General features: G+C 42.6%; 1 protein-coding gene across 1 annotated transcript in view; it reads right to left on the bottom strand.

Moving 5' to 3' along the window:
• LOC137351789 (AP-1 complex subunit mu-1) overlaps positions 1-24,022 on the bottom strand; it is a 154,406-nt gene extending 130,384 nt beyond the window's left edge. The window contains exons 1-2 of the mRNA XM_068016620.1: positions 23,781-24,022; positions 3,155-3,329 (exon numbers count right to left, since the gene is read on the bottom strand). Coding sequence (XP_067872721.1) covers positions 3,155-3,329; positions 23,781-23,822 — 217 coding nt within the window. The 5' untranslated portion in view covers positions 23,823-24,022. The remainder of the gene's footprint in view (positions 1-3,154; positions 3,330-23,780) is intronic.

Below are 24,022 nucleotides of genomic sequence, written 5' to 3'. Positions count from 1 at the left end.
TGGGATCACTTCTGAGATGGAAATCTATCTCGAATATTTTGCATCACTACAAGTGTGCAGGTGAGCATTCACTACTTGTGCAAGCAAAAAAATGGCAGGTATATCACTAAATCAATGCCCAACATAGTGATGAGAAAGTAAATTAATAAATTAATCTTCTCATTTAAAGCTACTTCACAAAAAATGTTTTGATTAATAGTAAGATAAATTTTAATGCCTTTATCTTTCTGAAATTGTCTCTCCAGCCCCCTATGCAAGACAAAAATTGTATTGTGACCACCCCCCCCCCCACCCGAAAAGGTTGGACAACCTACGTTAAGAGGTTATCACCGGGCCATGAGGTTGACTGGTGTTCAGCAGCTGCTCTCAGGATGTAAGGTTGAAAGGTGTCAAGGGGCTGTTCAATGAGACAACATCTATTGCAAGGTGTCTCCCAAACATTTGGAAAGATAATCGAGAAAGTGGATAATTGAAAGGTGTGTAACAGATGTTCTGCTGTATTATTTGAGTTATCTATATCTAACATGGTGCAGTGGATGAGGGTGTGTCGATGGATGTCATTTATATGAATTTCTGAAGGTCTTCACCAAGGTTTCACATAAGAGACTTTCAACAAATTAAAAGCGTATGGAATTGGAGGCATCCTATTGGCTTAACTAGGGGCTTGGTTATGAGGTAGGGAACAGAAAGTGGATTAATATATATGCACTCAAATTGGCAGGATGTGACTAATGGTATCCCCCGGGATCTGTACCGAGACCGCTGCTTTTCACTCTATTTACAAACAACTTGCGAGGAGGAATAGAGAGCAACATATCTAAATTTGCTGATAGCAGTAAGTTAACTGGTACAGTAAATGGTGTAGACGTGAGCAGAAAGTTGCAAAGGGACATTGATAGATTGGGTGAGTGGGCAAAACTGTGGCAGATGAAGTTCAATGTGGGAAAGTATGACATCATCCACTATGGATCTCAAAAAAGATAGATCAGAGTATTCAATAAATGGAGAGCAGTTAGGAACTGTGAAGGAGCAGATAGATTTAGAGGTCCAAGTACAGAAATCACTAAGTTAGTGGACAAGCACAAAAATAATTTAAAGGGTTAATGGAATGTTGACTGTTACCTCAAGAGGGTTGGAGGCATTCAAAAGGGAATTAGACAGCTATACGAAAAGGAAGAATGTGCAGGGTTACAGGGAGAAGGTGGGGGAGTGGCACTAGGTGACATGCTTGTTCGGAGAGCCAGAGCCGATGGGCCGAATGGCCTCCTTCTGCGCTGTAACAATTCTGTGATTCTGAATTCAAAGGGAAGAAATTATGTTACAACTGTAGAGAGCTCAGGCTAGGCCCCTATGAAGTACTGCATTCAGTTCTGGTCCCCACAATCAGGTGCAGCGCAGATTCACAAGGATGATACTGGGGTTAAAAGGGTTAAATTGTCAGGACAGGTAGCACAGACTAGGCTTACATTCCCTTGAAGATGGAAGACTAACAGGTGATCTAATTGAGGTGTTTAAGATGATTAAGAGAGTTGATAGGGTAAAGGGAGAAAAATTATTTCCTCTGGTGGCACAGTCCAGAACAAGAGAGTATAATCTTCTTAAACTTAGAGGTAGGTCGCTTAGCGGTGATATCAGGAAACACCTCTTTGCACAAAGGGTCGTAAAAATCTGGAACTCTTTCCCCGAAAAAGCCCCCGAGCCCGGGGGTCAATTGAAACTTTCAAAACTGAGATTGGTAGATTTATGTACGGCAAGGATATTAAGGATTACAGAACCAGATGGAGTAAAGATACAGATCAGCCATCATTGAACTGAATGGCCTACAGTTTGTATGTACCTAGATGTTGTTAAACGATCAAGATATGTGTATCCCAGTCACACTTACAGAAATAGATCTCGGAGACAATTTTCAATTCAGTGTACCTTAGTTATAATGTGACACGTCAAGCTTCTGCTGTTAGGACTTGGGAGAATGTAGAGATTTCCTAATGCTTTTGATTTCTGATATCCTGAGCTCTCCTTTACCTTTGATCTGAAAGGGACCATTCCAAACTTCCTATGAAGTGAATATGGAAAACACTCGAGGCTGCATGCGTGTGTAATTTAATTGTTGGCTGCTGACATAATTCATATAATTTTATGTTCCTTGTGGAATGATTTATAGTCAGTTTGTTCAACAAGGAGTCTTCAATGAACAGGAAATTTCAATACATTTATTTTACCTAGTCTCAACTGCACATAAAAATACCAAACTGAGTGTTGAGAGATTATATACCAGAGGCAAAGGCTGGGCCAGTCTAACTAAAACTGCATTCTGAATGACTCACCGAAATGACTCAGTAAACCCAGCATGGGAGAGCTATGAAGTAGAGTAGATAAGGCATGTAGTTTAGTTATTAGACAGGTTGTTGTTTGCTACATTTGCTGCATTTATGCAGTATAGGCCAAAGGTTCAGATGTATCACTCTTATACTGATTGTTATTGAATACAATCAAGCAAACATACTGATAGCAAAATTCAGCCTTCCAGGACACAGAAGAGGTCTGTAGTACCCTCAAGTTTTGATTTGGGAGGCTACACTCTTTCACCTTTGACTTGATGCCCTGCTAACATACTGCTATGTGAACTGAGTATGCTATTTATTTATTTATTGATACAGCACTGAAACAGGCCCTTCTGCCCACCGATTCTGTGCCGACCAACCATCCATTTATACTAATCCTACATTAACCCCATATTCCCTACCACATCTCCACCATTCTCCTACCACCTAGCTACACTAGGGGCAATTTACAATGGCCAATTTACCCGTCAACCTGCAAGTCTTTGGCTGTGGGAGGAAACCGGAGCACCCGGCGGAAACCCACGCGGTCACAGGGAGAACTTGCAAACTCCGCACAGGCAGTACCCAGAACTGAACCCGGGTCGCTGGTGCTGTGAGGCTGCGGTGCTAACCACTGCGCCGCCCATACTCTTGTGCTCTTGATACTGACAATGCTGCATCTTGTAAGAACAGAGCAGATGAAATTGACAAGACACTTGTGAAAGGTCCAATACTATCTGCTAAGTGCTACAGCACTCTTTCCATGGAGTGTCTCGGTTTGACAGAATAGGATCCCACATATTTTATCGTAATGAGCAATTATTCAGAACCAGCTTTTTGAAGGATACGATACAGGTTGTTGTGTTTGATCCACATGAATCGGACTGCTCCATGCGACAGGATGGGCGTTAGGGAGCACTCCTCCTCCTTCTCCATCAGAATAGGCATAAAGTGTTCAATTTCTGACATCTCCACATCTCCCCGATAATTCCTACAGATCAGGACCTGAGAAACAGAAGACACAGATAGTTTATATAAACTGCAACAATCCCTTTAAAGCAGTGGTGTGACTGTTTGAATTATGAGAACACTAATAATTTCATAGTGGACATTCCCTGAAGACAGGACAACACTTGTATTTTCTATTTCAGGCACCCGGTGTCAACCCAAGCAGTCGCAAGTCAAACACAGCAGAGCCAAATGTAGATGAAACTCCCTCCCATCCAGCTCCAACATCAGACAAGCAACACGCAGCACAGACTACACCACCCATCCAATGAGAGACTGCCAAAAATGGGCAATTTTACATAGAATTTGCAACACGGAAACATGTCATTCAGTCTAATTGGTCTATGGCGGTGTTTATATACCACAGGAGCCTCCTCTCACTCTAATTACCTCTTTCCCACCCTGCCTCCATATCCCTTTCTTCTCTTCCCCCAGATGTATGCATCAAGCTTCCCCTTAAATACATCAATCCTATCTACTTCAACCACTCTATGCAGTAGCAACTTTCACATTTTCGCCACACTCTATAAAGAAATTCTTCCTGAATTCTTCATTTGATCGGTTAATGGCTATCGTATATTTATTCCAGAGTTTCTATAATCTGCTTTACACTGTCAACGAAAATTAATTCTTCAGCTTCCAAGGAATTAGTAGGCTCTTTATTCCTCCCACGAAAATAAACCACCTTTCACATCGCTAAACATCATTTGCCAATGATCCACCCACTGCTAGCCTATCACCGTATTGCTATATTTTGGTGCAGTCCTCCACATTATTAGCTATACCCACTCCCTTGAATCTTTTGTCCAAATATGGACAAAAGAGCTGAACTCAAGAGGTGAGGAGAGAGTGACTGCCCTTGACAATAAGGCAGCATTTGACAAAGTGTGGCATCAAGGAGCCCTAGCAAACTGGAGTCAATGGAATCAGGGGGAAAACTCTTCACTGGTTGGAATCATACCTAGCACAAAGGAAGATAATTGTGCTCGCCAGAGGTCAATCATCTCAGTCACAGGACATCACTGCAGGAGTTTCGCAGGCTAGTGTCCTGGGTCCAACCATCTTCAGCTGCTTCATCAATAACCTTTTCTTCATCATAAGGTCAGAGGTGGGGATGTTCACTGATGATTGCGCAATGTTCAGCACCATTCATGACTCCTCAGACACTGAAACAGCCGTGTCCAGATGCAGCAAGACCTGGACAACATCCAGGCTTGGGCTGATAACTGGCAAGTTACATTCACGCCACACAAGTGCCAGCCAATGACCATCTCAAACAAGAGAAAATCCAACCATCTCTCCTTGACATTCAATGGCATTACCATCGCTCAATGCCCCACTATCAACATCCTGGGGTTACCATTGACCAGAAACTGAACTGGACCAGCCATACAAGTACTGTGGCTACAAGAGCAGGTCAGAGGCTGGGAATTTTGCAGCAAGTAACTCACCTCCTGATTCCTCAAAACTTGTCCACCACCTACAAAGCACAAATCACGAATGTGATGGAATACTCTTCACTTGCCTGGATGAGTGCAGCTCCAACAACACTCAAGAAGCTTGACCCCATCCAGGACAAAGCAGCACGCTTGACTGGCAGCTCATCCACCATTTTAAACATTCACTCCCTCCACCACCGATGCACAGTAACAGCAGTGAGGGTCATCTACAAGATGCACTGCAGCAACGCACCAAGGTTCCTTAGACAGCACCTTCCAAACCCACAACCTCTACCACCTAGAAGGACAAGGGCAGCACAGATGAATGGGGACATCCATGCTTGCAAGTTCCCCTCCAAGCCACACGCCATCCTGACTTGGAACTATATCACCTGGTCAAAATCTCGGAACTCCCTTCCTAACAGCACTGTGGGTGTACCTACACCATATGGACTGCAGCGGTTCAGGAAGGCAGTTCACCACCACCTTCTCGAGGGCAATTAGGGATGGACAATAAATGCTGGCCTAACTGCGATGCCCACATCCCATTAATAAAATAAAAACTCTAATTTCAGATTCCAAATCATTTATCAACAAGTAAATGGAGAACATAGAGGATTGATTTAAATTTACTGTAATGAAGCTTTGCTCTCTGATATCAGTGGGACTGGAACCGAATAGGCTAGACTCACTAATGACTTGCAGTGATGAGATGGTTAAAGGCAATGTATAGATGTATCGCTTGGCCCTACAGTCCTAGATTGCCTCAAATTCAATCTCTGGTCTTTGCTGAGCTGGTGCTCTTACTGTATTCAGAACAGGAAAGTGCAAAGCCTGCAAGGAAAAACCAGGTTAAGAAAAACACCAAAAAAAACAAGGAGAACAATTTTTAGAAGGGTTTAATTAATGCTAAATAGGACTGCACAAACCAGTAATCAGCTGCAGACCATTTCCCAATAAACCACTAGTAATGATATTCTAACTGCAGTCATCATCTACGAACACCACACACAGCTCAAGAAGCAGACCGTGAGCCATAACAAAGCATCATAATTTCACATTATTCTCCCATGTCAAAACTGGCTCAAACTTGAAATCAGTTTTTCTTTAAACCGGGGGGGCAGGAGATATGTTTAATACACAATATATACTTTTAACGTGGCAAGTTGACCTTCGTCATGCCACTAGCAGCTGTTGGTGCCAATGAATTCTGGGCCGCTAATGCACAACCATGGCCAAAATGCAAGATTAAGCAAAGCAACAATTTTACTAAGTTTAGCTAGAAGATAATCTGCAATTGATTGCCAGGACCTTCCTCAGACCATAGAGGGATACAAAAGCTAGAACGTATTACAACTACAACAGGTCACTTTTAGCACCCCCTGAGCCTATAGATCTTATAACTCAGTGCATACCAGGGACCAATCCAAGACTTTCACGGTCTTTAGGGCTCAGTACCAGACTGCAACTTGCCATGTTTATCAGTTACTTATCAGCTCCAAACAAAGGACACATGAATAGACAGTACTGGTGAGAAATAAAGAGTTAGGTTATTCAGTTCCACCATAAAACTTGCCATAGAATCAGGAAACTGTGTGAAACTTGATTATTTCTGTCTGTATCAGGACCACTATTGACCAGTACAAGAAGTTACAGGACTGGATTTGACCATACACAGGAGATTTTCGCACAGGTTATATATGGATATCTTTCAGTATTGAGGGATCCAAGAATCCATCATTTTATAATCCTTCAAACATTTCCCCTTTAAGTGTGATAATTCTAAAACACCATGACTTTCTTCTCAATTAAACAGTGACAAATTAAGTCTTTTGAAGGAAATATTCATGTCGTCCCTTAAGTAAAGCCAGTTAAGACAGGAATTCTGCACAGACATGACTCCAGCAGGAAACAGCATAACTTTTAGCAGTAAAGGTGCAGCAATGCTCTCTGCTGACATTCAAATATTCTAGCCATGGAAGTTGTACAGTTGCATGGCTGTGTAGACATCCACAATCACATAAAATGAATTTTGGAAAGTACTGTGCAATATTTCCAAAAGAAATAGAAAAAGTCACTATTTGAAAAGGAAGAATGTGCAAGGTTACAGGGAGGGGCAGGGGAATGGCACTAGGTGCTCAGAGCCAGTGCAGACACGATGGGCTGAATGGCCTCCCTCTGTGCTGTAACAATTCTATGATTCTGTGATCCAACCATCAAAAATGTTACAGGAACACCTTTTAGTAAATACTAGTCGCTCTCTTGTTGCACTCTACATGCAGAGTCAAGAACAATTGTAGTCTTCAGGATAGTTAGATGCCAGGGATAATTGGACTGGGGCATGCAGGTCTATTTCAGCCCCATTTTCAAGTTATCTATTCTGTCCTTATTTTTATATCATGCTTTGATTTGATGTTTATAGCTAAAGCAAATGTGACTAAAATTTGGGAGGGAAGGGCTTACACTTGGTTGTAGTATGTGAATGTGAGATACAGGTTGAGGAGCCAATATAGATGATGCAGCAGCACCACTGGAAGGAGAGTGTAATTACACCGTGACATGTTTACATAGGTAGTTTTCATCACAAATGTGGTGACAGGAAATGAGGAAAAGCTGAGGGAAAAGTGACAACAAATCGGAATGTTTTCTAACCAGGAAGATTTTTTTTTTTTTAATTTTCATGTGATATGGGCATTGTTGGCAAGGCCAGCATTTGTTGCCTATCCCTAACTGCCCTTGGCAACTGAATGCCTTGCTGGGCCAGTTCAGAGAGCAGTTAAGAATCAACCACATTGTTGTGGGAATGGAGTCACACGTAGGCCGGACCAGATAAGGACAGCAGATTTCCTTCCCTAAAGGACATTAGTGAACCAGATGGGTTCTTACGACAATCGATGATAGATTCATGGCACCATTACTGAGACTAGCTCTCAATTCCAGATTTTTTTTGTTAACTAAACTGAATTTAAATTCCACCAGCTGCCGTGGTGGGTTTTGAACCCATGTCCCCAGAGCATTAGCTTAGGCCTCTGGAATTCAAATCCAGTGACACTACCACTACGTCACCATCTCCTCATTTTACATATTATGTAGGTAGACATTCTCCCCAAATGCAGTTGAGCCTTAATCATAATAGAAGCATTTCACCACAGCTTCATGTTAACTGCTGAACACACCTTCATCGAAAACAGCTTTTAGATTATGAAGAAGGAGTTATCAATTGCTACAGTTTGATTGTTCCCCATAACAAGCAGCAATTAAATTCCAATATAGTTGCTGGTTAATGCACCGTTAATGGGGGCTCAAATCTTAAGAATTTGATCGTGAAAGCCTATTGTCTCCCACAGCACCGGCAAACAGCACCTGCCAAACTTCTGCTTTACATACAGATGGCACCTGTACTTCAAATACCAGAGTGTGTGCATACATTGCATGACACATCAAGGTTGAGACGACATTCACTGTTAGTGCCTTATTAAGCACTTGGACTGTGGTGAAGACCTGCATATATTCCCAGCATCATACTCTGATTCACAAAAATTATTGTAATGTATCCAGGGATGAGGGAATATAGTTATGTGGATAGACTGAGAGAAGCTTGAATTGTACTCCGTACAGCAGAGAAAACCAAAAGGACCGCAAAGTACCGTGGATGCCGGAAATCTGGAAAGAAATACAAGCGAGAGCGCGCAGGAGAGGGAGCGCGGGAGGGGGTGGGTGGGGAAAGAGAGAATCCTGCTAAGTATTTCCAACATTTTCTGTTTTTATTTAAGGTTAAGAGGAGATTTGATGGAGGTATCTAAAATCATGAAGGGTACAGATACAGTAACTGAAGAGAAACTTTTTCCAATGGCTGAAGGGTCAATAACCAGAGGACGCAGATTTATGGTGACTGGCAAAAGAATCAGAGATGACATAAAGAAATACTTTTATGCAATTAGTGGTTAGGCACTGCTTGATAGGGTGGTGGATAGTAGCAGCCTTCTATGAGGAACTGGATAAATACTTAAGAAAAATTGAAAAGCACTATGAGGAAACAGTTGGGCAATGGGAGTAACTGGATGGCTCATTGAAAGAGCCAGCGCAGACTTGATAGGCCGAATGACCACCTGGTGTCCTGTACTATTCTATAATTGAGAAAAAATTTGATTCTTTAAAATTGCAAATTATAATTAAGTGTTTTTTTTTTTAAAAGGAGGAAATGTTGATAGCTTCACTAAAACAGAACCACCTTGCCTACTGTTCTCCACAAAAGAAATACACCACATTTTACTTAAATACACCAAATGAGTGACAGGTTAGTAGTCTTAAAAAATTTATTCAACACTACATGAAACAAGCCTGGGAAGATCAGATTCCCCAAGGGAACAGATTCACGGGGGAACATAGCTCCTAAATGGAACATAATCCAGGGAGTTTAACCCAAGACCGGGGCAGTGAGAGCTTGACTTTACATGTAGCAAAGGAGCTTGACAGTACGTGGAGCTCACTGCATACTATCTCCCACAACATACTCATACTCACCAAATCATACCTTGCAATGTCCCAGACACCATCACCATCCCTGGGTATATCCTGTCCCACAAACAGGGCAGACCCACCAGAGGTGGCGGCACAGTGGTATACAGTCAGGAGTGAGCTGTCCTGGGAGTTCTCGATTGACTCCGAAACCCATGAAGTCTCAGAGCATCAGGTCAAACATGGGCAAGGATACCTCCTGCAGATTACCACCTATCGGCCCCGCTCCCACCCCCTCAATGATGGGGGAGCCCAGCACATCAGTGAAAAAGACAATGCCGAAGCATTTGCAACCATCTTCAGTCAGATGTGCTGAGTGGATGATCCATCTCGGCCTCCTCCCAAGGTCCCCAGCATCACAGATGCCAGTCTTTCGATAATTCGATTCACTCTGTGAAAGAGAAAAGTCTGACAACATTCTGGCAGTGGTACTGAAAACTTGTGCTCCACAACAGGCTGTGCCCCTAGCCAAGCGGTTCCAGTATAACTGCAACGCTGGCATCCACCCGACAATGTGGAAAATTGCTAGTATGTCCTGTACTCAAAAATCAGGACAAATCCAACCCGGCCAGTTACTGCCCCATCAGTCATCTTTCGATCATCAGCAAAGTGATAGAAGCTGTCAACAGTGCTATCAAGCGGCACTTACTCAGCAGTAACCTGCTCACAGATGCTCAATTTGGGTTCTGCCAGGGGCGATCATCCCCTGACCTCATTACAGCCTTGGTCCAAACATGGACAGAAGAGCTGAATTCAAGAGGCTGAGGTGAGAGTGACTGCCCTTGACATGAAGGCAGCATTTGACCAAGTGCGGCATCAAGAAGCCCTAGCAAAATTGAAGTCAATGGGAATCGGGGGAATAGTGTCCACTGGTTGAATTCACACCTAGCAGAGAAGAAGATGGTGATGATGTTGGAGGTCATTCATCTCAGTCACAGGACATCACTGCAGGAGTTCCTCAGGGTAGTGTCCTCGGTCCAATCATCTTCAGCTGCTTCATCAATGACATTTTGTCCATTGTAAGGTCAGAGGTGGGGATGCTCGCTGACGATTGGGCAATGTTCAGCACCATTCACAACTCCTCAAGACACTGAAAAAGCCCGTGTCCAGATGCAGTAAGACCTGGACAGCATCCAGGCTTGGGCTGATAACCGGCAAGTTACATTCGTGCCACACAAGAGCCAGGCAATGACCAGCTCCAACAAGAGAAAATCCAACCATCTCACCTTGACATTCAATGGCATTACCATTGTTGAATCCCCCACTATCAACATCCTGGGGGTTACCATTGACCAGAAACTGAACTGACCAGTCATACAAGTACTGTGGCTACAAGAGCAGGTCAGAGGCAGAGAATTCTGCAGCAAGTATACTCACCACCTGTCTCCCATCTACAAGGCACAAGTCAGGAAGGAGTGTGATGGAATACTCTCCACTTGCCTGGATGAGTGCAGCTCCAACACTCAAGAAGCTTGACACCATCCAGGACAAAGCAGCCCGCTTGATCGGCACCACATCCACCACCTGCAACACTCCCTCCCTCCACCACCGATGCACAGTGACAGCAGTGTGTGCCATCTACAAGATGCACTGCAACAACTCACCAAGGTTCCTTCGACAGCACCTTCCAAACCCGCGACCTCTACCACCTAGAAGGACAAGGGCAGCAAATGTATGGGGACACCACCAAGTTCCCCTCCAAGCCACACACCATCCTGACTTGGAACTACATCACCGTTCCTTCACTGTCGCTGAGTCAAAATCCTGGAACTCCCTTCCTAAGAGCACTGTGGGTGTACCTATCCCACATGAACTGCAGCGAGTCAAGAAGGTGGCTTGCCATCACCATCTCAAGGGCAATTAGGAATGGGCAATAAATGCTGGCCTAGCCAGCGATGGCCACATCCGATGGAATAAAAAAAATTTGTGACCTGAGTGGTATTGCCAATTTGTGGCCAGTTTTGTGTCGTGACACCATGCCTAGGATTAAGCTCAACAAAGGGCCCAAACTTACTTCACATAAATTCCTCAGAGTTAACATTATGTCTCCCTTCCTTTCTTCATTGTAACTGGACCCACTGTGCTATCTAATTCCTCACCTAATCTATACTCATAATTTCAATGGCAAAAGATAGTGTAAAATAAATCCTGAACATGAATTTCCATTTTCACTTGTGTGAAGAAAAAAAACTAAAAAAGGATTTGCATTTATTAAGCACCTTCCATGACCTCAGGACATCCCAAAGCGGTTCACAACCAATTAAGTATTTTTGACATTGTTGTAATATAGGAAAGGTGACACCCAACTTGCGTACAGCAAAGTCCCACAAACAGCAATCAGAGAAATGACCAAATCATCTGTGTTTTTTCAGAAAGGTGTTGGATGAGGGCAAGTATACAGTATGATGGAGGTAGATTTATTCAGACCACAGCTGTGTTCAGCATAGGATGATTGCACATTTAACATAATTAAATCAAATCACTTACTAATTGGAATCACATTCCAAATTTAAGTGCAAGACATATGGAAGCCAGCTATTCACACAAGGTTACAGAATGAGTTACCAGCAATCTGTAACACACTGCAGTCATAGAATGGGAACGGTAACATAGTGATATTAATGGACTAATAATCCAGAGGCTCTGACTAATGCCCCGGAGACATGAATTTAAATCCCACAATGCAGCTGGAGGAATTTAAATTCAATTAATTAATAACTCTGGAATAAAATGCTGGTCTCAGTAATGATAATCATGCAACAATTGTCATAAAAACCCACCTGGTTCACTGATGCCCTTCAGGTGAGGAAATCTGCCATCCTGACCCAGTCTGGCCTATGTGTGACACCAGACCCACAGAAACATGGTTGACTCTTCACTGCCCTCTGAAATGGCAAGCCATTCAGTTCCATCAAACTGCTGCAGAAAAAAGCCCCGTGGAGTACCTATACTACATGGACTGCAGCAGTTCAAGTCGGAAGCTCACCGTCATCTTGTCAAGGGCAATTAGGGATGAGCAATAAATGCTGGCTTTGCCAGCGACACTCGCATCCCAAGAACGAATTTTTAAAAAACACTGACTCATCTTCAAGATTTTTTTTGTGCATCATCTGCAAAATATGTTGAAATGTTTGAGATTTTATACAGTTACTGGGTTTTGTTTGTTTTTGAAGCAGAGGTTACCGCACATGATACACATTATAGCACTTAATCTTTCCAGCCCAAGAGTAATTCATGTGGTTAATCACAAGACTAATCAGCCTAATAATACGTTTCTTGTTTAATTGAGTACTTTCCAGTACTTACAGGCATAAAGTTAAAGCTGGATTCCAACCAAATTCTGTATGTTTTAAGTGGGGAGGGGGTGAATGCCAGAATTTTGAGCACCTTTGATAGAGTAGATTGGGTTCATCAAATCTTTCTCCCTAAGAATTCATGATTTCAAGCACCAATTCCGAACATCTGAAAACAGCGCTGAATTATACTGTTTGGAATTTACTTGGCCGTTCCAGCCCCAACCCGGGTTGTTCCACTAAAGCGTTACTGACTACACACTTAGCAAAGTCTTTCTAATTGGGACATAAGAAATAGAAGGAGTAGGCCATTCGGCCCCTCAAGCCTGCTCTGCCATTCAACAAGATCATGGCTGATCTGATTGTGCTCTTAACTCCACTTTCCTGCCTGCCCCCCATAACCATTTACTCCCTTGTTGATCAAAAATCTGTCTAACTCAGCCTTGAATATATTCAATGACCCAGCCCCCAATGCTCGCTGGGGTAGAGAATTCCAAAGATTAATGACCCTCAGAGAAGAAATTCCTCCTCAGCTCCATCTTAAATGGGAGACCGCTTATTCTGAAACTGTGCCAGAGTTCTAGATTCCCCCACAAGGGGAAATATCCTCTCAGCATCTGCCCTGTCAAGCTCCCTCAAAATCTTATAGTTTCAATAATATTACATCTCATTCTTCTAAACTCCAATGAGTATACGCCCAACCTACTCAACCTTTCTGCAGAAGACAATCTCTTCATCCCAGTAATCAACCTTGTGAATCTTCTCTGAATTGCCTCCAATACAAGTATATCCCTCCTTAAATGAGACGACGACCAAAACTGTACACAATACTCTAGGTATATTCTCACCAACCACTGTAAAATTGTAACAAGACTTCCCTACTTTTATACTCTATCCCCCTTGCAACAAATGCCAACATTCCATTTGCCATTCTAATTACTTGCTGCACCAGCATGCTAACTTTTTGAGATGCATGTCTAAGGACACCCAGATCCCTCTGTACCACAGCATTCTGTGGACTCTCTCCATTTAATATTCTGTTTTCTATTCTTCCTAGCAAAATGGATAACCTCACATTTTTCCACATGATACTTCATCTGCCACATTTTCACCCTCTCACTTAACATATCTATATCCCTTTGCAGACACGGTGTCCTCCTCACAACTTGCTTTCCCACCTATCTTTGTATTGCCAGCAAATCTGGTTACAATACACTCCTCCAAGTCATTAATATAGATTGTAAATACTTGAGGCCCCAGCACTGATCCCTGTGGCACTGCACTAATTATAGTTTGCCAATCTGAAAACAACCGATTTATCCCAACTCTCTGTTTCCTGTTAGCCAAGCCTCTGTCCATGCTAATATATTACCCCCAACACCGTGAGCTCATATCTTGTGCTGTAACCTTTTATGTGCACATTATTGAATGCTTTTGGAAATCCAAATACTCTACATTTATTGATTCCCCTTTATCCACCCTGCTCGTAACATCTTCAAAGAACTCCAATAAATTTGTCAAACATGATTTCCCTTTCATAAAACCATGTTGAATCTGCTTGATTGTATTATGATTTGCTAAATCTCCTATTATTACTCCTTAATAATGGATTCTAGCATTTTCCCAATGACATATGTTAGGCTAACTGGTCTATAGTTTCCTGCTTTCTGTCACCTTCCTTTCTTGAATAGAGGGGCTATATTTGCAGTTTTCCAATCCTCTGAGACCTTTCCAGAATCTAAGGAATTTTGGAAGATTACAACCAATGCATCCACTATCTCTGCCGCCACTTCTTTTGAGACCCTAGGATGCAGGTCATCAGGTCCAGGGGACTTTCAGCCTTTAGTCCCATGAGTTTTCCTAGCACTTTTTCTTTAGCGATAGTGATTATTTTAAGTTCCTCCCTCCCTTTTGATTTTCTACATTTCTTGGGATGCCTTTAGAGTCTTCTACCATGATGACAGATACAAAATATTTGTTCAAAGTCTCTGCCATTTCCTTGCTTCCCATTAATTTCCCAGTCTCATCTAAGGGACCAACACTTACTTTAGCTACTCTCTTGTTTTATATTTCTTGTAAGTTTACTCTCATATTCTAATTTGTCCCTCTATTTTTTTAAATTTACCAAATCTTCTGCCTACCGCTAATCCTTGTAGCATTGTATGCCTTTGCCTTCAATTTGATACCATCATTAACTTCCTTAGTTAGCCATAGATGGTTCATCCTTCTCAGAGTCTTTCTTTCTCAATGGAATCTATCTTTGTTGAGAGTTATGAAATATCTGCCTACAGTGATGTACATTAAAAGAGCAAAATAAAAAACACAAAATAGCTCACATTGACATAGGCCAACACATCATTGCACTTCAATGTGCTTCATACAATAATTGTTTTATACAATAATTGCTTTGAAGCAGTGTCTATAATATGCAAACAGTAATTGTGCAGGGGGAAGAGAGTGAGAAGTTGTGGTACACATTGGTACCAACGACATAGCAAGGGCAGGTATTGAGATCCTATGGTGAAATTTTCAGGAGCTAGGGAGGAAGTTAAAGAGTAGGACCTCGAAGGTAGTAATCTCTGGATTACACCCAGTGCCACGCGCTAGCGAAGTCAAAACAGGAAGATCGGGAGGATCAATGCGTGGCTTGAAGCATGAGGGAGGGCTTCAGATTCGTGGGGCATTGGGACCTATTCAAACGAGACAGGTTGCACCGCAATAGGACTGATACCAATGTCGTCGTGAGGAGTTTCTCCAGTGTAGTTGGGGGAGGGTTTAAACTAAATTGGCAGGGGGAATGGCCACCAGCGTATAGAAGTAGAAAAGAGGAATAAGGTGCATAATGAGATTACTGGACAGTACTAGAGAAGAGAGTAATTCCATATTAGATAGGAGCAGACTGAGAAGGACTACGAGGAATGAAAAGACAGGATTACAATGCATGTTCGTAAACTCACTAAGTGCAGTGAATAATGTTGGTGAGCTTCAACCACAAATAACAGTATGGAAATATGATGCAGTGGCAATAGCAGAAATGTGGCTTAAAAATGGTGAGGACTGTGCACTTAATATACAAAGATATAAAATTGTTCAGAAAAGACAGAGAAGGATAAAAGGGAAGGGGTGGTAGTACTCATTAGGGAAGACATTGTAGTGTTGGAAAGAGGGGATGTCCTTCAGGAGGTAAGGACAGAATACATTTGGTTAGACCAGAGAAGCAAAAAGGGTATGATTACACACGACTAGGGGTATTCTATAGGCCTCCAAATAGTACAGAGAGAGAGATAGAGGAGCAAATCTGCAGGGAAATCACAGAGATGTGCAAGAACTATTGGGGGATTTAATTACCCAAATATCAATAGGGATAATTTTAGAGTAAAGGAAAAGGAGGGGGAGGAATTTCTGGATGATATCCAGAAGGACTTCCTTGATCAGCATGTTCCCAGCCCAACTAGAAAGGAGGAACTGCTGGATCTGGTACTGGGAAATGTGGTGGGCCAAGTGGACCAAGTATCTGTGGGGCAGCAATGGGGTAAGAGTGATCATTGTATCATACGGTTTGGACTCGTAATGCAGAAAAGGATATATATAAGGCAGAATGGCTGGATTGGAAGAGGGCTAACTTCAATGCAATGAGAAGGGATTTAGACAGGGTATAATGGAACCAAAGACTGACAGGAAAAACTGTAATGGAACAATTGGTTATCTCTAAGGAGGAGATCTTCAGTACAGGCTAGGTCCATAGGTAGGGAAACCAAAAACAGCGCTCCTTGGATGACAAGAGAGGTAGAGATTATGAAGAAGCAGAAGAGGGTGCATGATGCTGGTCGACTGGCAAAGAGAGAATATGAGAATAGAATAGCAGTCAACATAAAAGGGAACCCAAAAATGTTCTACTGACATGCAAATAGTAAGCTGGGAATAAGAGGTAGAGTGGGGCGTATTAGGCACAAAGAAGGTAATATATGCTTAGAGGGGCAGGGAAAGACGAGAATACTTAGTGAGCACTTTGTATCAGTGTTTACTAAGGAAGAAGAATCTGACAAAATATCAGTAGAAGCGGAGAGGGTACAGGCAATGGATAGGGTAAAAACTGAAAAGAAGGTGGATAAGAAGGGCTGCCTATGCTTAGGGTAGATAAGCCACCTGGTTCAGATGGCTTGCATTCCAGGTTGCTAAAGGAAATGGGAGTGGAAATAGCAGAAGGGCTTACCATAATCTTCCAATTTAGATGGTAGAGGATTCAAGATTGGCAAATGTGACACCCTTATTCAAGAAAGGGTGTAAGGACAGTCCTAGCAACTACAGGCCAGTTAGTTTAACAACAGTGGTAGGTAAGGTTTTAGAAACAATAATCAGGGGAAAAATAAAATCAATAGACACTTGGGAAGGTTTTGTTTAATTAAGGATAGCCAGCAGAGATTTGTAAAAGGTAGATTAAAGGCCTGCTACCTGACCTGAACCAGATGGGACCCGACAACATGCGTCGGGTTCGGGTCAGGTCGGGCCCCTCTTCCGGGTCCGGCTTTCGGGCTCAGGTCGGGTCAGGCCGAGTCCAGGGGGCCAGACACATACAGTAAGTGTTCTGCTGTTAAGTACTAAAATTAAAAAACTTACATGAGCTGGGAGTCTGGGACGAAACTGAGTCTGCGCAGTGAGCGAGTGACATCACTATGACGTCATCACACATGCGCTGCAGCTTCCTGCAGGTTCGGTTTCAGGAAGGTAAGTAAAGGGATGGTTGGGTCAGGCTCGGGTCGGGTTCGGGGCAAAATCAGAGAGACTCAGGCCGGGTCGGGCTCGGGTCCGCTGTGGTTCAGGTCGGGTTATTTTTCCCGACCTGAGCTGACCTTTAAGGCAGATTATGCTTGACTAATCTAATTGTACTTTTTTGATGAAGGGATTACTTCAATAGACACTTGGGATGTTTAATCCAAGTAGCCTGGTTCCTAGTCACTACACAATCCAGAAATATTCCAGGAAATTCCTCCTGCAAAACTTCAGTTTCAGCAACTTCAAATGGCTTTTCCGAAACTACTAGAGACACCAATACCTTATCCGCAGCTAATATTTACCAGATCGGTTCCAAGGATGGGGGATTTCAGTTACGTTAGGTTGAAAAAGCTGGGGTTGTTTTCCCTGCAGCAAAGGAGATTGAGGGGAGATTTTATAGAGGTGTACAAGATTATGACAGGCTTAGATAAGTCACGTAATGAAAAACTGTTCCCATTACTTGATGGTATAAGGACTAGGGGATACAGATAAAAGGTTTTGGGCAAGCGATGTAGGGGGAACGTGAGGAAGAACCTTTTTTGTGCAGCGAGTGGTAATGATCTGGAACTCGCAGCCCATGAGGGTGTGGGAAGCGGAGACAATCAATGATTTCAAAAGGAAATTAGATGGGCACTTGAAGGAAGTAAATTTGCAGGGCTATGGAGATCAAGCAGGGGAGTGGAACTGACTGGATTGTTCCACTTAGAGTCAGCATGGATTTGATGGGCCAAATGGCCTCCTTCTAAGAAATAAATGACTATGACTGTGCCAGCAATGACCCACAATCATCCATGTGGTGAACAAGCAGTTCATCAGATTTTGGTGCTGTTGGTTTAAGGAGAAATGTTGGCCAGGACACTGAACAGATTCCCTGATCTCTTTTTAATGAGTGTCTTAAGATCGTTAACATCCACTTGTATCATGCAGTCAAGTTGAGAGCTTAATATGTGAAGGACAGGAACCCCTACAATGCAGAACTCCCTTAGTACTAAAATAAAAACAGTAAATGCTGAAAACGCTCAGCAGGTCAGGCAGCATCTGTGGAGAGAGAAACTGAGTTAACGTTTCAGGTCTGTGTGACCTTTCATCAGAACTGGCAAAAGTTAGAAATGTAACAGGTTTTGAGCAAGTGAAAGTGAGCGGGGTGGGGAAGAGTCAGAGAGAAGAGTAGAACTTCTTCAAGGCGGGCATTCCTGGAAGAGAAGTGGCAGTGAATTAACTCAGTACTGCACTGGAGTGCCAGCCATTTCTCCTCTCAAAGTTCAGGCTAATTGTTTAGTACATGGCCAAATTGTACTGCACATTCTTTTGCAATGCCTGGCATTCCAAACCTTTGTAAAATAAAATGAAACTCTCATTTTCCAGAGAGACAGAGAGTTCAGGGGATTTAAAAAAAAACAATTTCAATTCAATGGACCATACAGTGCAGAGCTGTCAACATTGGCAAATGTTGTAAGTGAATTTATAATCATTTAATTATAAACACATGAAGATCTGGTTAAGACACCAACATTTCCTGAGGCACTGCTCACAATTGTTCAAAAAATTTACTAAAATATGAAAGGAGATGTGCACTACTCAAAATTTATAATGTAGATACATCAAAATAAGTTATAATTTTAAACCAAAATGGTCACTCAATAAATGACAACTGGCAGATCTGGAGATATGCAGTAATTCAGAATGATGTACAGCAGGAGTAACATTCATTTGAAAAGGACTAAAGGTAAACAATTATTCAGTCCACCAGCATTACGCCTTGCACAGACTGTTTACAATCTCTCCATTCATGGCTACCACTTCAGCTAATTTCCCCAAAAAGAAGTTTCTCTCTGACCCCAAAGGCAGTCATGCAAACCTCAAAGCCCATTCACACGTACAGCTCCTTTATTCCAGACATTTGCACATCCCAGAAGAGGAACCACAATGTTCCATTAAGATCATCTCCGTGGTAGCGTTCTCACTATTGATTCAGTCAGCTTGTGGGTTCAAGCTCCAACTCCTGGAACTTGAGCACAAAATCTAGGCTGGCACTTCAGGAAGGATATATTGGTCTTGGAGGGATCCAGCACAGATTCACTAGAATGATACCTGGACTAAAAGGATTAAATTACAAGGATAGGTTGCATAGACTAGGTTTCTATTCCTTAGAGTAGAGAAAATTACAGGGTTATCTAATTGAGGTGGTAAAGATGTTTAGAAGATTTAATAGGGTGGAGACAAAGAAATTATTTCTCTCTGGTAGGGAACAAGGGTGCATAACCTTAAAATTCAAGCTAGGTCGTTCTGGGATATGATATCACCTATGTTCACTGTAGTATTGAGGGAGCACTGTTTTCCTGGCGATGTCATCTTTTAGAAGTCGTGTTGTATTGTTGGACAGATCAAGTTAAACCAAGATCCAATTTGCCTTCCGATTAGACATGAAAGATCCAGATCTGATGAAACATTAACTATTTCTCTCAGATGCTGCCTGACCTGCTGAGGATTTCCAGCATTTTCTGTTTTTATTAAAGACGCAATAGCACCATTTGGAGAACAGCAGTAGAGTTCTCAGTATCCTACCCATACTGCCGCCTCAATCAACACCATCAAGAACTCGTTCACAAACTCACTGCATTTCTTACTGCACACAAACTGGTTATATTATTTCCCTGTATAGCAGTGACAACACTTCAAAGGTAATTCATCATCTGTGTAGCCCTTTGGGGACATTAGAGGAAAGGCACAACTTCTTGATTTCAGTTAAGAAAGAAGGGCTTGCATTTATATAGCACCTTTCACAACCTCAGCACATCCCAAAATGCCTTACAAGCCAATGACATATTTTGAGGTATAGTCACGGTTGTAATGTCGAAACATGGCAGCCAATTTAAGCATAGCAAGATCCCACAAACAGAACAGCAATGTGATAATGACCAGATCATTTGTTCTAGCGATGTCAGTTGTGGAATAACTACCCTGCATTTCTTCAATATAGTGCTACAGGATCTTTTATGTCCACCAGAGAATGTCAATGGGGCCTCAGTTTAATGTTTCCTAACATTAACCACACGGTAGGACGGGGTATAACAGAAGAAATAATGGGAGTTTGTCAGAAAAGTACAGCAATAATCATGGCTTTTTTAAAAGCTACATATAGACTGCAAAAATCAGATGGGCAAAGGTAGCATAGATGAATCCGGAGAATGTTTTTGGGATAGTTTCTTAGAACAGCACATTGTGGACCAAACCAGAGAGCAGGCTATCCTAGACCTGGTTTAGTGCAACGAGATAGGATTAATTAATGACCTCATAGTATAGGCGCCCCTAGGCAGCAGCGACCATATGATTGAATTTTACATTCAGTTTGAGGGAGAGAAGAGTGGGTCTAAGACTAGTATTTTAAACTTTAATAAGAGCAATTATGAGGGTATGAAAGCAGAGCTAGCTAAAGTGAACTGGAAAATTAGGTTAAGGGATAGGTCAATAGAGACGTAGTGGCATATACACAGAATAGATACATTCCAATGAAAGAAAAATTCCAAGGGTGGGACCCACCATCTGTGGTTAAGTTAAAAAGTTAAAGACAGTATCAAACTTAAAGAAAAAGCATATAACTGCACAAAGAAGGCTGGCACATCAGAAAATGGGACAGAACATTAAAAAAAGCAAAGAATGACTGAAAGCTTAATAAGGAGGGAAAAATTAGAGTACAAGAGAAAGCTAGCTAGAAATATAAAAACAGATAGTAAGAGTTTCTATAGATATTTAAAAAAGAGGAGTTAACAAAGTGAGCATTAGTCCTATAGAAAGTGAGTCTGGGGAATTAATAAGGGAAAATAAGGAGATGACAAATGATTTGAACAGTATTTTGCAAGTCTTCACTATAGAGGATAAAAGTAACATCCCAGAAATAGCTGTAAGTCAGGAAATGGAAGGAAGGGAGGAACTCAAGAAAATTACAATCACCAGGAAAGTAGTACAGAGCAAACTGTTGGAGCTGCGGACTGACAAGTCCCCGAGTCCTGATGGAATTCATCCTAGGGTCTTAAAAGAAGTGACTAGTGAGATAGTTGATGCGTTGGTTTTAATCTTCTAAAATTCCCTAGATTTGGGGAAGGTTCCATTGGATTGGAAAATAGCAAATGTAACTCCTTTATTCAAAAAGGGAGAGAGACAGAAAGCAAGAAACTACAGGCCAGTTAGCTTAACATCTGTCATAGGGAAAATGTTAGAAGCTATTATTAAAGACGTTATAGCAGGGCACTTAGAAAAATTCACGTAATCAGACAGAGTCAACATGGTTTTGTGAAAGGGAAATCATGTTTAACCAATTTATTGGAGTTCTTTGAAGAAGTAACATGTGCTGTGGATAAAGGGGAACGATGGATGTACTGTACTTGGATTTCCAGAAAGCATTTGATAGGTGCCATGTCAAAGGTTACGGTGGAAAATAAAAGCTCCTTTTTTTATTTGTTCATGAGATGTGGGCATTGCTGGCTAGGCCAGCAATTATTGTCCATCCCTAATTTCCCTTGAGAAGGTAGTGGTGAACTGCCTTCTTGAACCACTGCAGTCCTTGGGTATAGGTACACGCACAGTGCTGTAAGGGAGGAAGTTCTGGGATTTTGACCCAGCGACAGTGAAGGAATGGCGATATTGTTCCAAGTCAGAATGGTATGTGACTTGGAGGGGAATTTGCAGTTGGTGGTGTTCCCATGCATCTGCTACCCTTGTCCTTCTAGGTGGTAGAAATTGCAGGTTTGGAAGCTGCTGTCAAAGGAGCCTTGGTGAGTTGCTGCAGTGCATCTTGGACATGGTACACATGGCTGCTACTGTGCGCCAGAGGTGAAAGGAATGAATATTGAAGGTGGTGGATGGGATGCCAATCAAGCAGGTTACTTTGTCCCGGCTGGTGTCGAGCTTCTTGAGTTTTGTCCAGGCAAGCGGAGAGTATGGTGTAGGGAGCAACAGATTGGCATGGATAGAAGGTTGGCCAGCTGACAGAAAACAAAGTAGGCATTAATGGGTCATTCGCTGGTTGGCAAGATGTAACGAGTGGTGTGCCACAGGGATCAGTTTATATAATTTTATATTCAATTTATATAAATGGCTTAGATGAAGGGACCGAAGGTATGGTTGCTAAATTTGCTGATGACAAAAGATAGACAGGAAACTATGTTGTGAAGAGGACATAAGGAAGCTGCAAAGGGATATAGATAGGTTATGTGAGTGGGCAAAGATCTGGCAAATGGAGTACAATGTGGGAGAACACGAAATTATCCATTTTGACAGGAAGTATAAAAAGAGCATATTATCTAAATAGAGAGAGGTTGCAGAAGGATCTGGGTGCCCTAGTGCATGAATCGTAAAAGGTTAGTATGCAGGTACAGCAAGTAATTAGGAAAGCTAATGGCATATTATAGTTTAGAATTGAATACAAAAGTAGGGAGATTATGGCTGCAATTACACAGGGCATTGGTGAGACGCCATCTGGAGTACTTTGTACAGTATTGGTCTCCTTATTTAAGGAAGGTTGTAAATGCACTGGAAGCAGTTCAGAGAAGATTTACTAGATTAACATGGAATGGGTCGGTGGTCTTATGAGGAAAGGTTGGACAGGCTAGGCTTGTAGCTGCTGGAGTTTTAGAAGAGTAAGGCAACTTGATTGAAATATACACGATCTTGAGGGGTCTTGACAGGTGGATGTGGAAAAGATCTTGTGGGAGAATCTAGAACTAGGGGGTCATCGTTTCAAAATAAGGGGTCGCCCATTTAAGACAGATGAGAATTTTTTTCTCTCAGAGCATCATGTATTTTGGAGCTCTCTTCCTCAAAAGGCAGTGGAAGCAGAGTCTTTGAATAGTTTTAAGGCGAAGGACGATGGATTCTTAATAAGCAAGGGGCGGGGCGGGGCGGGGGGGGGGTGGTGAAAGGTTATCGGGAGTAGACAGGAATGCAAATTTGAGGTTATAATCAGATCAGCCATGATCTAATTGAATGGCGGAGCAGGCTCCAGGGGCCGAGTGGCCTACTCCTGTGCCTAATTTGTATGTTTCAAATAGCAATACACACTTGCTCGTGACCATCTCTACTCTTCCCTACAGCCTTCAACCCCAGTCCTAATCTGATGTTTATCCACCTCTTGTCAAAGGAGGCAATGGGACTCAGAATCATCAAGGGATTTGTTTTTTTTTACAGGATGTCTATTCAACTTTGGGGTTGAGTTTTACAAACAGCTGCTACATGTGAGCTCCATTATAAAGAGGACAGTTGGACAGTTTGGGCAGGTGGAAGTGAGCAGGTGGCGTCCCTGGTGCACCTCCCCCCCTCCAATTGGGCAGCCGACCTCCCCCGCCCCCAGTGACCTGCCGGTCCTCCCACCATGGGCTGGAGGGCCAAGCCCGCGCATGCCCGCTGCGCCGCCCACCCTCAGCCCTTACCTTCCCCTTCAGGTCCAGCACATAAACGGCAGAGGCCGACATCTTCCCACAGCCGCCTCACTCACAGCCGCTCCCGGATCTTTCTGAGGAACTCCTGGGCCTGCCCAATGTCCCCTCGATACACAGCAAACAGAGAGAACAGAAATTGGGGGAAGGGAGCGAAAAGGAAACGGGAACTCGCTCCAGCTCAAAACGAACCGCTATCCAGGCCGCAGCGTCACCATAACAGCAGCATCACTTCC

This window comes from Heterodontus francisci, chromosome 36 (genome assembly GCF_036365525.1).
Source record: "Heterodontus francisci isolate sHetFra1 chromosome 36, sHetFra1.hap1, whole genome shotgun sequence".
Taxonomy (NCBI): domain Eukaryota; kingdom Metazoa; phylum Chordata; class Chondrichthyes; order Heterodontiformes; family Heterodontidae; genus Heterodontus; species Heterodontus francisci.
Note: the sequence above shows the minus strand (reverse complement) of the source record. Positions and strands in the feature narration are given on the sequence as shown.